Genomic DNA, 17,792 nt, shown 5'->3' with positions numbered 1-17,792 from the left:
GGAAAGAAGCTTTGGGCCACACACACACTGCCATCCAACGTTCATGGACTTCATTAGAACGTGTTATTCTTATCATGGTCAGATTATGTGTATGGAGGAGCTCTCACTATAAGGAACTATAATGTAACAGCAGGCTGCGGAAAGTCCAGGAATATCTCTGGAGGAAGAATTCCAATAATAAGTATATATTAAGCAGTGGCAATAATGGTTATCCAGAGTAGCAAAAAACTATAGAGCAGGGATAGGCAACCTTTTTTGTTCGGCATGCTGATTTGAATTAAAAAAAAAAAAAAAAAAATCAAAGATGAGGTCCTCGGAATGATTTTAATACTGACGAAACACCTACCCTGAAGTCATATAGCGCAAACTGTAACACAGGGGTGCGGTCATACTGTGCTCCCAGCCACATACATTTACCACTATTTGCCTGTATACACCTGTACTATCCCATTACAAGCACTGGCAATTAATGATAAATGTATAAGACTGGGAGCAGAGTGACTAGGATGGAGACATGGTATGTGCATGGCTGCCGCTGCCTTCACTTCTCTGTAAACGCAGATTAATTTCAGCTATGCAAAACCAGGGAAAAAGATATAGGATGGCACTGCTGAATGCACAGGTGAAAGTCCCGATGAATTGAAGGTAAGTATGAGGATTGTAACCTTGTGTATAGAGAGCTGTGGGGGTGCTCAGCAACCAAAAAAAGGCAGTTAGGCAAATAGAGCAAATGTAGAAAAATGAGGAAGGGCACTCACCCACATCCACGCTCGTCTTCATAAAATACTTCTTTTATTAAGGTAACATATTACTTTAAAAACAAGTAGTGCAGGGAGGGAATAGAGCATATATAGGCACACGGCATTTTTTGTTGCAGATTTTTCTGCTTTTTCTGAGCCAAAGCCATGAGTGGATTGAGCAGAAGGAAGATGTATATAAAAAAAAACTTCCTAGGTATTTCCATTCCTTTTATAGTCATTCTTGGCTCAAAAAAACACTGCAAAATCTGCAACAAAAATCCTGCGTTTCTCTATTGTGGGACCTCAGCTTTAGGGGAACAGCAGACGACCGCATTTCAGCCATGAAACACAGTCTGTCATCAAGATTTACGGGCTTGAACTTGGTGCTGCGAGCAGGACTCTTATCAGTATAGTTATCTAGGATGCTAGGAGTCCCTGCCACCCAGCGACATGCCTTCTTGAAATGTAATTGATACAGGACAGTATGTTGCTGGGAGATAGGGACTCCTAGCATCATAGATAACTATACTGCTCGGAGTCCCTCTCCCGGCATACTATTCAGGACGGTAAATCTGGCTGACACATGGAACGCGTTTCATGGGTGAAACAGTTATGTGCTGCTCTCCTTAGGCCTCCTTCACACAAACGGCTTGGATGTGGTATTCACTGACCTATACATTAAAAATGGATTGACAGGGCTGCAAAGGCAGACAGATATAGGACCTGCTTCATAATTTGCAGCTCTTCAATGTGGCCCAGACACAGCCGCAAAAACAACAGTTGTGTGTATGGGCCCATTGAAATATAATGGTTCATCCTTTTATCCACAATTGTGGATAACAAGTATGGTCATGTGCCTCATATTAATAGCAGTTAACCCAATCATGTCATGGGGTAATAATTTAGCCTTTTCATTATTGAGGTCCTTTATTAGTTCCCCCATATGTCTCACATATTAGTAACCCTTATGTGAGACACACAGGGGTTAATGTGAGACACATGATGGGGTTAATGTGAGGGACATGATGGGGTTAATGTGAGGGACATGATGGGGTTAATGTGAGGGACATGATGGGGTTAATGTGAGGGACATGATGGGGTTAATGTGAGGGACATGATGGGGTTAATGTGAGGGACATGATGGGGTTAATGTGAGGGACATGATGGGGTTAATGTGAGGGACATGATGGGGTTAATAGTTATTTATGTGAGGCACATGCAGTTACTAAAACTAAATAACCCCAAATGCCTGACATAAATAAGTATAGTAACCCCAGCAGGTACCTGGTGTATTTAGTTTCACTTTATTACCGGAGCTCTCCTCCTCTTCTTTGCAGGATACACACAGCAGGAGCTCATCTCTGTAGCAGGCAGGGTCTTTGTTCTGTACAGTGATGAGCTCCGCCTCCTGGGCTTCATTCACCCCCCTCATTGGTGGGCAGACAGGACAGCCAGAGAAGGAGGTGCATCCTATACCACTGCTGTAACAGAGCACTAAGAGGACGCTCCCTATTCTTTCAATACCTGCAGGTCCTGTGCTGGCTACTGTGCCAGCAAAATATGTCATGCATGCCAAGAGTGCCACACGTGCCAGGGGTTACCGACCCATGCTATAGAGATACCTACCGTTAAAATTTACTGTTAATTCACACCAAGTCAGTATTTTATCTGACAACTTAGGTGACATACTTTTAACTAAAATTTTGCAGCTACAGAAAATGTACAATTTTACCCTTACCACCTCTTCATAGTGAAAATCCTTATACTTATCTCCCAAATCTCAAAGGTATTCAGAAGCCAAAGCTTTTTCCCCTATATCGTAGAGCAAGTGGGAAGTCTTAACTCTACGAATGAGTGCAAAAATATCACTACTACCAATGAAACTCTTCTGTACATTATTATAGTATATTAGATTATACAGATTCAAGAATACCAATGAATCACTAATTCAATAGTCCACCAAAAATATCCAAAAGAAATCCAAAAGGGTGAATATCTAAAGTATAACTTTTGATAATATACATATCTATAAAAAGAGGTACAATGTATGGTAACCTCCAAAGAGGCTCAAATACCGAAATGAGTAACAACCCAATCATATCCCAACTCTACCCGTAACCGCACCCTATCATCAAATAGGGCACGGTTACATATCCAAATCACCGGCACAGGGTCCTAACAAACAGTGAAAATAAAACCAGTGTCTTACTGTGACATCAGATCAGTCTCCTGGAAAGAATGGAGGACCAGATTGAAGGAAACCTTGGTAACATTACAGGGATGAGATCCCTGTGACAATGACTAAGAAAAACTTTCTGTACACGTTGGTTTACTGATGTCAGGCTGTTTTCACAGCTTCTGATGGGATACACACTCGTCATGTTATAGACTCAACTAAATAGAGATGACTGCTTTAGTCATTTACATAATATGATGACCCTAATTACAATCTAAAGGAATCACCAACCGTCCGTGCAAGCAGTGTCTATAGTAGGGGCGAAAGGATTAGTAGGACGACGATAAAAAATAAAAAAAATTCCAGCTGCCATACAATCCTAAACCTGAGAAATCTAGGTTTATTCAGAGATCAAATACCAATGTGGAAAATGATTAAGACTCATAAAAGTTTAAAAAAAAAAAAAAAAGTGCTTATGCTACCATCATACCATTACTAAAAATGCAAACGTGAATTTTTGTTCTTTCCCTTATTTCTGTATTGAGAGCTATTCCTACCTCTAACTAAATGTTACAGTAACATCCAGTGAGAGGCAGGAAAAGCTCTCAATGCAGAAATAAGGGAAAGAGTGAAAATGCAGGAATTCACAGAAATGAGCCAAAATTTGGTAACAAAGTATATTATAAAATTCATTGATGACAGAAATACTGCCAGAAAATCCTAGTTGTCTGAAACTTTAGTTACATTTGAGCAGTTGTTTCACTATTGGTGAACATCCACTTTAATGAAAAGTAGGCACAGAAGTATTACATTTATAAGGCCTTTTAATGGGGTTCAATGGTCCTGTAAAAGCTAGACTGAAATAACATGAGTGTTAACATGCAGCCCCAAGAGAGGATTTTGGAAACTGCTAACAGCAGAGAACATTTATTTACCACCCAGTAGCCCATCTTCATACTGCCTTTGTGTATGGATGAGATACAACCTCATAATCTATGGGCAGAGGAGTGAAGATTTGTGTACAAGTTGTATATGTAACTAAACACTCTTAACATTCCCAATTCCCTCCAGATTCCCTACCAGGAGGGTCACTTAGTAATAACAACCTGTTTACACTAATTGTTCTTAGAATAAGAAATCTCCCTTAAATTCGCAGTGTAGCTCTATAAGACGACCTAGGACATGATCAAATACTACCTTAACATGTAACTTCATCATTTGAGATTCTCCATTTTAGACTTGGTTCATAATAAATGTCCTTATTTATGGTCTGTTTAAAGGGAACCTGTCAGGAGCTATTTCCATTATAACCTGGCCCCAGCATATGAGGGAAAAGTAATTCCCTTTTTAATGGTGGCTCTCTGCAATATTTCTGTTGCAACAAAGAAAAGTTATAAATGTCTGAAAGCATTAACCTAAGTAGTCACATTGGGCATGAAGCAGCTTCAGCCTAGTCATATATCCGCTTGCTAATGGGACCTCTCCTTCAAAGTCCCCAGGGGAGAGCTGTCAATCACAGTATGGTGGGACGATGTGGGACGCAGTTAGAGAAGTTACAGCATGGAGCAAAGCACAAGGAAGAAAACCATCCAAAAACTCTTTTCACCCAATATGCATATGAATTACCATATATACTCGAGTATAAGCCGACCCGAATATAAGCCGAGGCCCCTAATTTTACCACAAAAAACTGGGAAAACTTATTGACTCGAGTATAAGCCTAGGGGGGAAATGCAGCAGCTACTGGAAAATTTCCAAAATTAAAATGGTCGGAGTTTTTGGGTCCAGTAGTTGCTGGGTGCTGGGAAAGGGGAGGAGGTGTTTTGGTTGTCTGTCCGCCCCTTCCCTGAGCTTGAGAACTGGGTTTTTTCCCCCCATTTGGAATTCAGCCTGGCTGAATATAGGGTATCTGCTGTGCGCCTATTAACCCCTTCCCGACGGAATAGGAGCACTGCAGATATCCTATATTTAGCCTGGCTATAGTCAGAATAAATTCCAAGTGGGGGGAGACAAAAAAAAACAGTTTCAGGGAAGGGGCAGTTAGACAACTTTTTTTCCAGCTGCGGCATTTACTGTACAGAAAAAATATTTTTATAGATTTGTAGAGCGGGCGTTTTCGGACACAGGTCTACCTAACGTGTATGTGTTTCACAGTATTAGTTTTATATGTGTTCTAGGGAAAGGGGTGTGATTTGAAATTTTTATACTATATTTTCTTTTTTTCTTTTTTTTTTGCATTTATTAGACCCCCTAGGGGTCTTGAACCCCAGAGGGTCTGATCACTAATGCAATGCATTACAATGCTAATGCATTGCAATACATTGCAAAAATCATCACTTCTTTTGCCTTTACAGAGACGCTGAGGGGAATCCCCGGCAGGAGCACTGAGGGGCGGCCGGGGATCTCCCTCAGCACTTCAGGGCCGCATTTGAGAGAGCAGTCGCACACACTCTCTCCTCTCTCCAGGGCCATGGCAATGTTGTTCATTTCAAACTACAGAAGTACTTACAGTACTTCTGCTAGAAGGCCCCGGTACTTCTGCTAGGAGCGTGACATGCTGCGGCCCGACACCCACCCCCTTATCTGTATGCCGGGTCTGTAACTAAGGACCGCCCCAGTGCTGCGAGAGAACTCCTTTGCATACCGACAAAAAACCGGGATTTCTACCGAACGGCGACGCAGAGAAGACATCTAAAGGTAGGAGAAGAATAGCCTTTCTTAAGGCTATTCGTACGTGTTATCGACAAAAAATTGATTTTAATGACAGAATCCCTTTAAGCATAATATTACACGTCTTAGAGCTTCACTGATTCATTGTTCTTGTAGCCTGATTCCACATTTCTTCAGTCCACATATGGCAGCATTCCAAGTATGATTTTTTTTTTTCTATAGGCTTTGGTACATATCTGAAGTTGTGTGAAAGAGGCTTTCTGAGCTCCAGAAAAATGACAATATCTGTATCGTAGTAACATGTCAGCAGGAATGATTTTCCAATTTTAGCATTATTGAAGCCAAAGGCAATAGAATTAGTCACACACTTCATATGCTGCTTTTCTCGCTCATATTTTGCACTTTGCCAGGAAAATGTTTGACTCATTAATCAATGATAAAATCGCTGTAACATTAGGATGGAGGGGTGTGTAATATTATCTTTGTGATATTCAAATCATATGGCATATCTGCCTCATTTATCATGAAACAATGAATGGGGCCATGTATCGTGAGATTTTGAGTGCAAACCTCCTTCCATCAGCAAGGGCATTGAAGATGAAACGTGGCTGGGTCTTTCAACATGACAATGATCCAAAGCACACCGCCAGGGCAACAAAGGAGTGGCTTTGTAAGAAGCATTTCAAGGTCCTGGAGTGGCCTAGCCAGTCTCCAGATCTCAACCCTATAGAAAACCTTTGGAGGGAGTTGAAAGTCCGTGTTGCCAAGCGACAGCCACAAAACATCACTGCTCTAGAGGAGATCTGCATGGAGGAATGGGCCAACATACCAACAACAATGTGTGCCAACCTTGTGAAGACTTACAGAAAATGTTTGACCTCTGTCATTGCCAACAAAGGATATATAACAAAGTATTGAGATGAAATTTTGTTACTGACCAAATACTTATTTTCCACCATAATTTGCAAATAAATTCTTACAAAATCAGACAATGTGATTTTCTGGATTTGTTTTCTCATTTTGTCTCTCATAGTTGAGGTCTACCTATGATGTAAATTACAGACGCCTCATCTTTTTACGTGGTGGAACTTGCACTATTGGTGACTGACTAAATACTTTTTTGCCCCACTGTATGTTAATCAGCATGTCATTTCCCCTATAGCACTACAACTAAGCATAGAAGCAGAGAGACTTTAATTTTTACTTCTTTACAACATAAACAGAACATACATAAAAAAATATCTAAAATTGGTTTATCTATAGTTGGACTTGTACAAACCATACCTACTATTTTGTGATCTATTCTGGGCACTGAATTGTTCCTAGTTACTATATAGTCAGGCATGAAATCTGTTCCTTAAAGGGGGTATTCCCAACTCGCTTGTTCACCACCTTGCAGGCTGTGTGCTCTGTTCACTTCCTGGTTTTCTTGGTGAATTGGTGGGCGGGGTTGCACTTGCTATCTCACAGACAAAGCCAGCTCTGCTATCTCTCTTCATAGCAGTACATGTTTGCAGTCAGTAATGAGGGATGGTAGCAAATAAATTAGCACAGTATCACTGGAAGATGCACAATATGAAGTTGATGTAGCAGAGCTGGATTTGTTAGGTGACGAGAATCCCAAATTTACATGCTAGAGGACCATGAGTCAGCTTGTAATATACTCACTTTTAGGTCTGTGTTTAATGGAATGCCCTTATCAGCAAAATTCAATTATCCAACTGATAACAGGAAGAGTTGGAGATAAACAGCTCAGAAATACAAGCAAGGAGCACTCAGCTCCCCCATCCCTCCTGAGAGCAGGGAGCTACGTCACTTGTCCTGGGCAGAGAGATAAGATCATCCCCATGTCCATGGTTACGGAAATGCAGTGTAAACAATGAAGTGAAGAATCTCCGATAGCAGCCAAAAAAGCAGTTTTGCTTAAGCAATGTATTTAGAAAAAGTCTTAACTCGATGTAAACTAGCAGTATAGATAGGATCCTTAAGCTGGGACAACCCATTTAACATGCCACCTATCTATTTTGGCACCACTATCACGCTGTGTTGGTGCTTTATGTGGGTAAAACAGATAATAAAGCCAATGACCCGAATCCTAAACTGTACTGGGTTCTTTTATATTCCTACTCTTCTACAGAAATGTGCACAGGACTGCTCTGTCACCAGGTTAGTCTAGAAATGTGGATTTGGCAACAATCTTGTCTAAAGCTTGTTTTAATCATGGCAGTTAGACAGCGGGGGAAGCGTTCTGTAACGGTAACTGAAGCAGCCTCAATAAGGTTGTCTGTGCATAAAAGGGGCCATACTGTATGTGTAGATGGATGTCTGAGTAGAGGAAATTCTTAGCTGGAGCCCCTTCTTGAAGTGTATTTTTCAAAAAATCAGCAGAAACCTATACGGAACAGATGACCTGCTCAGATTTCTCCAGGAAATACAAACAAGAGATTCCGTGCAAATGAGATTCAATGAATTACTGAGGGAAATAAGATCATGAAAAGAAAGTGAAAATGTAAAACCAAGAAGACTAAATAAACAGACGCTGCAGTGGATTCCTGGAAGTGGAGTCAACGAACTCTGCATTGGTACGAACTGTTATTCAGTGTCTGTGTCACAAGGAGAAAGCACTACATTTCATAGCTTTACCCGCTGGCAAGGTTCTAGCTACATCTATAGTTGGAGGAAAATACCATGTATGTACAAATATTATGTAGAAGGAGGAGAGATCTGCCAACATCTATGTACAGAAATTAAATAAAAGCCCTAGTGACATGTCTATTTCAGTAGACACTGGCATTGTCTAGGAAAAGCATCTTTTCTTAGATCTCTACCTTGTGCCATTCCTCTTTTATACTCCCCCTGGAAATGTACTGTGGTCCCTAAAATTAAAATGGGCTCCGGCTACAATGCCTTGCACAGCCATTATGATGCTGGGTTTTGCCACAAGTCAGAAAGGAATGGTGTTTGCTAACAAGGCAGTTTCTCTGGAGAGGGGAGTCTTGCTCATGTTCTCACCAGCCAGTGGCAAAGGAGACAAAATAGAGGATAGCGCCTAAGGGCTAGTTCACACAGTGTTGGTGACGGCGTATTTTGGTCCTGATTTTGACGCGGGAAGCTGCATCAGAATATGTCCAAAATGCCCCTGCCGCGGCTTCCGACAGTCGTGGCTTCTCGCTCCGGAGTTGGCCCATATGAATGGGCTTAGTCCGGAGGGTGCTGTCGCGAGGTGGGTGCCGCGGCTGAATCAGCCGCAGAATCCGCCTGAAGAAAGGGCAGCCCGCTTCTTTTTTCCATGACCGGGAACAAACTGCTTACAGAAAAAAGGACGCTAGCGGTCTACATAGACTTATATAGTGACGGGGTGGATTTTGAGTTGGATTAGGTGTCAAAGTCCGCCCTCTCTTGCCCCCTGTGAACGAGCCCTAAGGGCCCTAACAGGAGGTACATGATGAGTATCTATGGTGGGCATGTCCTACACAGAACAACCCATTCAAATTGCAGAATTACAAATATATTATATCTCAAATATAAAGTACATCAGTATTGTTTCAGGAGTAAGCACACTGACAGTATAGTCCTGTATAACACAGCCCTCCTCGTATCCCTAATAAATCTAATTAGTAAAGCACTTCCTCTACAAGTAGTTACCGAAATATAGTCATCAAAATATCAATAGTATGCCACAGAGATTCTGCATCTTAGTTGTGAGCTAGAACAAGGATTATTCTGTTGAATGGATATCATTTATTCTGCAATGACAAAGATATGCTTTTAGTTGGATGGTGAACTCAGTGGAGCAGAAATGCGCAGTGTGGAGCTCAACCAAAATAAACAGTTCACAAGTCTCTTAGCCAAGAGGTTGAAAGCTTACCTTCCAACATTTATTTAATGCCTGTGTTTATGTAGACATTTATATCGCACTCTTAACAGGAAAAAGAAGCAAATATTTCAAAACGCCACTTCAAAATACAGGCGATAAAATGTAAATAAAATTCTGTATTTGGGCACGTCAGGAAAACACAGAAGGGGTAACGGTTCTGTGTACAGAAAAGGAGAATCCTCAGCGGCTTCATTAAAACATTTATTTCCTTTAGAAGTAGCTATATATTACCAAAATACAGCTCAAAGAGTCTTGTCTCTGGCCAACCGGGAGGTCCTCTCAAATAGAAGTGCAGGCATCAATAAGAGATTATGGGTTAAAAAAAATCTTAAGCTTCATACTATGTTATGTTAGAGAATTGCTTTAATAGCAATTCCTTAAAAGGGTATTCCGATTTAAAGAGGTAAATCATATTCTTTGTGTGATAAAAAGTTGTAACATTTCTCAATGGATTTCCTTTGTCAATTTCTAAAAGAAAAGATCTTTGCTTGCTACTAGAGATGAGCGAGTATATTTGATCGAATACCTCCCCTGTATAGTTTTTGGTGTAAAAAAAGCGCCAGGGAAGGTGGGAGGGGAATTGAATGTTTACCACGTGGTATTCGACCGAGTACACCAATAACTATGCAGGGGAGGTATTCGATCGAATACTACTCGCTCATCTCTACTTGCTACCTGACAATAGGAATATCCACTGTGTACTTCCTGGTCATGTGATGGTCAGTTTGTTACAACTCTGCAATGAAACAATCCTGCACCTATGTGACTATTGCTCCATCTAAGTCTTTGCAGCTAGTGAGTAAGAAAATTAGAGACTTTACTACTCTATTGTAAGATCCAAAACTGTAGAAAATAAATATGTATGTATAGTGCCAAATAATTACGCAGGGTAGGTAATGGTTTTGTGGTAACATTCTAATATCTGGGGAAGAGGAGGGCAAACGGCTTCTGCAGCAAAAAATAAAAAACACGTCAGGGTCGGAGACCTGGCTTCTCAGAGAGGTTGTGTTGCTCCATATATAGGCATAACAAAGTCCAACATGTTACCTAGGGTATTCAGGCATGTATCAGGGCCAGTACCCTGACATCACAATTTTTATTTTTATTTTCTACATTTTTGCCTAATTCCCAGGGAACTTCTTTAAGGCCAGAGCCCCTCGTGGCGTAAACGCAGTGACAAAAAACACGGTGTTCTACATACACACACTGCAGAAAAATGCCCATAGCCAAAATGATGCGATTTCCAAAACCATTGCATTTTCAGAAATCGCAGCATGTCAATTATACCTACGGAAACGCTGTTGGTTTCATTATAGGTATAATTGAAGCAGAAAGTCCAAAGAGGAAAACTATGCAGATTTTCTGTGAAAAGCACTGCAGGAAAAAACGTGATGCGTTTCTGCCACTATTTTCCCAACGGTGCTTTTGGCTACAACTTGCTATGTGAGGCTTTAGCCTAAAGTGTTTTTCCAGCCCAATTTTTCCAATAACCAGACCCCACACGGATCAGCTGTTCCAGCAGGCTCTGAATGCTGGAAGCTGCTGCAGTGGACTGGACCTTATGTAGTCCGCACCTAGTCAAAGAGAGGAGCTGCAGTTCCCCAAAAAATGTAAATATATAAAATACTTTATACAATATTTAGTAATATAACGTATATACTCGAGTAAAAACAGTTTTTGTGCTGAAAAAGTGCACCTCGGCTTATACTCGTGTCAATATTCCAATTGAATTCCAATATTAAGGCTAGTACTATACTACTTTAATTAAGGATTCCTATTTACCGTATATACTCGCGTCAATACGGTAATTGAAAATGTTACATGACTGGTCCGCAGTGAAAGACAACTGTGGGAGGCCACTGGAGCAGCGATAGGGGAGTGGTGAGGCAGCGCTGCCTCAAGGACCGCCCCAAGATGTTTCCAGAGCATCTTCTCTGCCTTGGAAACATCTTAAGGCGGCCCTGGAGACAGCGCTGCCTCACCGACCACCTATTGGCAGCAGCTGTTGCAGCGCCCTTCCACAGATGTCTTTCACTGCGGACCAGTTCAATTACCACTCGAGTCAATACGGTAATTGACTTGACCATATTGACTCAGCTGCAGCGGGCCTCCGCTCCAGTCCCGGCCCCCTCCCCCGGCTACATCACACACCGGGTGACATGGCCACGTTAGCTCAGGCCCTCACCCGGCGTGTGTCGATGACGTCTTACATCATCACACCCCTTATGCTGAGACGCAGGAGCAGCCGCGAGAGGTTGGTAAGTATGAGAACTTAATGTTTGTTTGCTTTATAATAGGCCGCTACCTGCTGAAGTATTCCCAGCAGGTATCGGCCTATTTACCAACCTCCCTGGGCCTGCTCACTGCCGACCCCCACGTCACCTTATACTATAGGCCACGGAGGCTGGCAGTGAGTAGGCCCGAGCCCCAGCCGCGATCCCACTGCCGCTTTTATTATACTCAGGGATCTTTTCAGACCCCCAAGTGCAATAATCAGAGCCCAGGGGAGGTGAGAGAAAATAATAAACAAAATTGTTTATTATTAGGCTTCGGGCCTATATGGTAATATCCCAGGCGTCACATGGTCTGGTTTATTACCATATAGGTCCAAAGCCTATGGTAGTAGTAATAGCCTGTTACTGCTAGCACAGGCTTTGGGCCTGTATGGCAACAGGCTGCTACTGCTACCATAAAGCTTTGGGCCTGTATGATAATGCCCCACCACGGGCTTTGGGCCTGTATGGCAACAGGCTGCTACAGTAACAGCCTGTTGCCATACAGGCCCAAAGCCTGTGCTAGCAGTAACAGGCTATTACTACTACCACAGACTTTGGGCCTATATGGTAATATCCCAGACCACGTGACATCTGGGATATTACCATATAGGCCTGAAGCTGGCTAAGATTAACATGAGCACAAACAGAATGTCATGCATTTTTGCTCCTTGGCTTATACTCGAGTCAATAAGTTTTTCCCCATTTTTTTTGTGGTAAAATTAGGGGGGGGGGGGGGGTCGGCTTATATTCGGGTCAAGTATATTTAGCAAACCAAAATAATAGTTAAAAAACACAAAAAATATATAGCATTAAAATATGAAAATGAGATCACTAGTGAAAACCTGGAATGGACTGTACATTCACCTTTCCCCTTAATACCATCAGGGACTGAAGTTTGTAATATATCTATTCCTAATATCCTGTCCAATTTTCTACAGAATAGATACTTTTACTTCTATTGGTGTTTGATCATGAGGTAAAACCACGTCTCGAGAAACTATATTTAAGGGTCTTTGGATTTATATTATATCTGTGCTTATTTAACCATTTATGCACAAGTAATGTGGCCCATCCACATACTGGAGACCACAGTGGCACTGCAACATTTATACAACAAAAGAGGATGTACAGTCAAGATAACTTTTAATCAGAAAGAGTCACCCAATGTATGTTACTGAAAACAGTAAGTGACTAACAATAGCCTCGCAGCACATATAACAGTTTTTTTCCACACTAGAAAATCCTTGTAGATGAGAACTTCTTATTGCCACACATATAGCCTGGTAATCTAGAACAGAGTAAGTCCTAGTGTATGCAACCCTGCTCATACAGGGCAGTAGAGTTGTAAGGACTGTCTACTTTCTAGGGTATAACAGTGAAGGGGTCACAGCCAGAATCCCAAGAGTTCACAGCTAGAAAAAGGTTTAAGGACACCATCCACATTAGTCTAGAGCAGAAAATGGGTTCATGGTAATATGGATTATTTTGCAAAAAAATAAAAAAAATCAGGGCACTCCCGAGCCAGTAGTAAAATTCATCAAACTTTAATAGTCTTCCATAAAAATAGGTACTTGAACAGCATTTACAGACGGGGGTAGGGTAGATGGAATGTAGAAGAAATGAAGCGACGACCGTTTTGTGCTAAATGCACTTCATCAGGCTTCCCTTATTTTTTTCACTATATTGGACTATTTGTTTAACAGTGAGCACCACCTGTACGCCAGATCATCTAGTTTGAGATCCAGTGATCTGGTGTATGTTCACACCCACAGAACGGTGCCGCTGCTTTTGAACTTTTTTGCACTTTGTTGTTCTATCTGTTTTGGGTTAGGTGTGTCCCAACATCACCAACAAAGTGGGGATTCCTGGTAATTTGCATTAGAAAATTCACTGACCACCAAGTGTTTGCATCCAGGTTAATTTTTAAACTACTTGGTAGTTTAGAGAAAATCAGACTAATGGTATCCTTAGTGGTCTAGGTCAGATAAAGGATTAAATGGGGAGATGGGGAGCTGGAGACAGTGGAAAAAAAAAAAAAAAGCATACTCACCTGTCCCCATTGTTCCAGTGCCCACTCCCCCCTTACCCGGTTCATCTTCTCCGGGAGCGTCTTCCAGTGTTGTGCTGAAGCTGCTAATTGGCCACAGCGTAACCGCTGAGGGCAATCAGCAAAGGGCCTGAATGTCACTACCTGTAACATCACCAGTCCTCATTATACCACTGAGGCCAATCAGCATCTTCAGAAGAAACCCAGGAGAGCAGATGAACCAGGAGGCGCGGAACACCATAGCAACGGGACAGGAGAGTATGCATTTTTTTACATTTTTTCCACTGTCCCCACCAGATTTAAACTTTAAAAGTTTTACTTAGACAACCCCTTTCATGGCAAAATCCATGGTGGTCTAGGGCGATATGAGTGCTAAAACCTGGTGCCTATTGGGATACTACTAGTGTTGAGCGAATAGTAGATTTAAATACCTCGCTCCCATAGGAATGCATGTTAGCGGCCGGCGCCTAACCCCTTGGTATTCGGCCGCTTACATGCATTCCTATGGAAGCGAGATATTCGATGAATAGTTTTGAATACTATTCTCTCATCTTTTCCAAGCTCCAGTGATGTCTTGACTGTGACTGGAGGTTGAACATCAATTGTTCAGCTTCCTGCTTTCACCCCTGCACTGATCTCTATATCAGAGATCTGTGTGGAAAAGGAGTATAAACTAAAACGCAACTATAACTGAAAAGACAAACAATTCTTTATGATCAGGTAGAGCATTTCTTGAATGCTCTGCACAATCTCTGAGTAGAGAGAGTTAGCATTTTAGTAAAGAGAAAGGATTAAGAGATTTAGTAGACTATTTAATGCAAGCACTGTATTATACAAGCGAAAATAACAGCGTAAATTGTGGTTCCTGACTCTGCTAATGCTGTGTGAAGACGTGTATAAAGTAAGCTAAAGAGAAAGGTTACAGTGTTTAGTTTGAATGTAAACTTCATTCAACACATTTGCTGGCTTCCAAACCTGTAACTTGATTCATAAGGCCATTCCATGGAAAATGTTAGGCAGGAAACACTTCACCCAAAAGAACAGGGCTATCAGAAGGAAGAAAGGGAATGGCTGGATGCACAAGCTCTGAAGTCACCACTGACATAAATGCTGGAAAGTCCATTTGTGCGTGCAGCCTTTATGGAAGGTGAAAACATGAGATCTTCTATATCAGAGCACAGTCTTGAAGTCATTTCAAAGCATAAACTATAATCTTTCTAATATAATTTGTGCTTCTACGGCTGAATACCTTCTACCTCTTCTTTTCTTCATTGAACTAACATCCAGAATCAGAAAATCTGTAGAGACTTAATACTTCTCCTAACTTGGTACATTTGTGTCCAATCAAGACAATTTCCGATGAGCTAAATACATCACCACAAATGTTTTTCTTGTCTACATAGTATGTTTGAACTGACTTATAGCAGAGATCTTAAAACTTGAACCATGACCAAAAGCGTCCCGAAGGCAACCTCTATGTGCAGCATCTCAGGATCACCGCACTTAAGAATCCCCAACTCCTTAGAGTGACAGGTCTAGCATCCAGCCAGGAGACTGCAAGAGCTGTCACCCAGTGCCAAAGGGAGGGGTTGGTGATACTTGAGTGCAGAAAGCCCATGAAACTGAACATCTACCTTGCGATTGTGACATTAAGACGACTCAAATTCTCCTTCACTATACAACCATGTGCACTTACTTGCTATGCAATTCTAAGAGACTAAAAATGTTGACACCATTTTTAATTAGCTCGCTTTTATTTATATGCTAATTATCCAGCATGGAGCACCCAGAAATCTTTGCGATGTTCCCTGAGAACTGCTTGTGTGAAGATGGGTAAAAAAGGGGAAGCAAGAGTCAGGGAAGGCTGATGACACAAGCAGTGCTCAGGGAACATCACAAAGACTTTTGGATGCACCATGCGGGATAATTAGAATATCAACAATAGCGGGCTAATTCAAAAATGGCTGGGAGGATTAATGAATAAAAGGTATGCCTGGAATAGCCTTTCTAAAGACTATGCAAAGACATACAGTGAGAAAAATAGAAGTCCAGCAATGCAACGTTTTCCTAAAACTTAACTTTTAATCCAAAGACATATGTATGTATAAAAATTAAAGGGTGCTGTTAAGCAAAAATGACCCCCTCCATATAAATAGACGTCCAGTTGACGCGTTTCGGAGAAGGTTGTCTCCTTAGTCGTAGAAAATATGCAAAGACATGGTTAGTTAGAAATCACTATAGACAATGATATAGTGACTCCCTTTAAGCAAAAACAAGGAAAAGAAGTTTAAAGTCAAGAATCTTTCATACACTGGAAAGAAATCTAGATTTTACTTTTAGACTAACTCAGCCAGCCTTAGTTTCAGTTTATAATATTACCACAAGTAAAAATGCAAATTTAAAAAAATAGTTTCACCCCATATCCATTTGACTTACTAGAGAAGGAGCCACCACTTGGGAACTCTGTGTATGTATCAGAGTGGGAGATGCTCTTACAGAACAGATGTCCTTTTCATCAGCTCTGGTGCATCCATGCATCACAGGTATAACCATTTATGGTTCATTTTGGCGACCATAGCTGACTACGAAGGAGTGAATGAAGATGGGTCCGGCTTTAATTTAAATATGACTTGTCTCTGCGAATGAACCCCTTTGAATTGGCGAAAATATAGAAATGTACAAAGGATCGTGGGCAGATTTGTTAATCATTAATTTATTAATAAAGGCCCCTACTGTCACAGGGAATGAAAGATTTATAAAGAGGCTCTGGGGATAGATTTTCCCCACTATCTCTAAACTAAACACTGACATTGCTTGACATATGCAGGGTATTTGAATCTTACCTCTTCGATTTCCTTTGTCTTTGCTGCAATTGCCTTTGAGCGATTACCAAGTGGAGAAGTTTCATACAGTTCTGGATTCACAGAAATGTTTGCTTCAGTGTCAGCATATGATGAACCAGCCTTGGAAACAAAGAGTACAAAACTATAATACATTGTAATTAAGGTTGCCATAGTGAAGGAAAGCAAAATTGTACATTGGGGTTAATTATAATTTACATACTCTTATTTAAAGTTAGCTGCCTACTAAGCACTGAAACAGGATTCCAGTGTCAGAAGACATTTTAACAACCCACTATGGGTACACAATGTTGTTATTTCCCTACTGCCATTCTTAGATAAGGAGTTACCTGCTCAAAGTGTGAGGCTGAACTTCTGAGAGATTCTGAAGATAACATATTTCCTTCTGTCAAGTGTGACGCTCCCAAAGAGACCTTGCAAAGTACAGTTAAACTTAATAATCACATCTTTAACTAAAAAAAAAATTAAATATGTTTGGACATGGATATATTTTACATGGTCTCCTTCAAGAATTTTGAGATCACCATACAGTCAGAATACTTCTGAAGCTCTCTAGACTCACAGGTTATCCAAAATTGAGAGCTAGTTATATGTCATTTGATATTTTAGCCCAATGCAACAAACTGTAACTTGTATTACTAGTTACTGAGCAGGGCTGTGGAGTTGGTCAGCTATTTTTCCACAGCCTGTCTCCAACATCTTCTTAAATGACAGCCAGGGTCAGACAGAAGCATTACAGCTCCTCTAATTCAGGAAAAGACTAGTGATGGAATTCCTAAGAAAGTAATTATATGATAATCTATGCATCTAATTAATTATAAAATATTGCAAATTGTATAATATAGCATAAAATAATTAAAGGGGCTCTATCACTAGATATACGTGTTATGAGCTAAAGATATGCCTGAATAGCCTTTAAAAAGAGTATTCAGGTTCTGCTATTAGTTTGTAAAAAGACCCCCCCTGTTTTTGTTTCTTACCTTGGAAATCGATATGCAAATGAGCTCGATCGTGCACGATGGGTGTTCCATGCACCCCTTAGCGCCATAGCTTCTGGAAGCCCACCGCTGTCTCCAAGCCCTCCTCCTCCTGCTTATTCACTGCCTCCATTGTCGGCGGTTTCTATTGAAATAACGCGTGAGCGC

At 41.1% G+C, this 17,792-nt stretch overlaps 1 protein-coding gene across 3 annotated transcripts in view; it reads right to left on the bottom strand.

Annotated features, from left to right (window-relative positions):
- PPHLN1 (periphilin 1) overlaps positions 1-17,792 on the bottom strand; it is a 71,465-nt gene that overhangs the window by 4,575 nt on the left and 49,098 nt on the right. For 2 of the 3 annotated variants that reach the window (XM_075274377.1, XM_075274378.1), the window contains exons 9-10: positions 16,977-17,060; positions 16,630-16,749 (exon numbers count right to left, since the gene is read on the bottom strand). In XM_075274377.1, the coding sequence (XP_075130478.1) occupies positions 16,630-16,749; positions 16,977-17,060 (204 nt within the window). The remainder of the gene's footprint in view (positions 1-16,629; positions 16,750-16,976; positions 17,061-17,792) is intronic. The other variant, XM_075274379.1, reaches the window with a different exon arrangement.

Source organism: Leptodactylus fuscus, chromosome 5 (assembly GCF_031893055.1).
Source record: "Leptodactylus fuscus isolate aLepFus1 chromosome 5, aLepFus1.hap2, whole genome shotgun sequence".
In the NCBI taxonomy this organism is placed as follows: domain Eukaryota; kingdom Metazoa; phylum Chordata; class Amphibia; order Anura; family Leptodactylidae; genus Leptodactylus; species Leptodactylus fuscus.
Note: the sequence above shows the minus strand (reverse complement) of the source record. Positions and strands in the feature narration are given on the sequence as shown.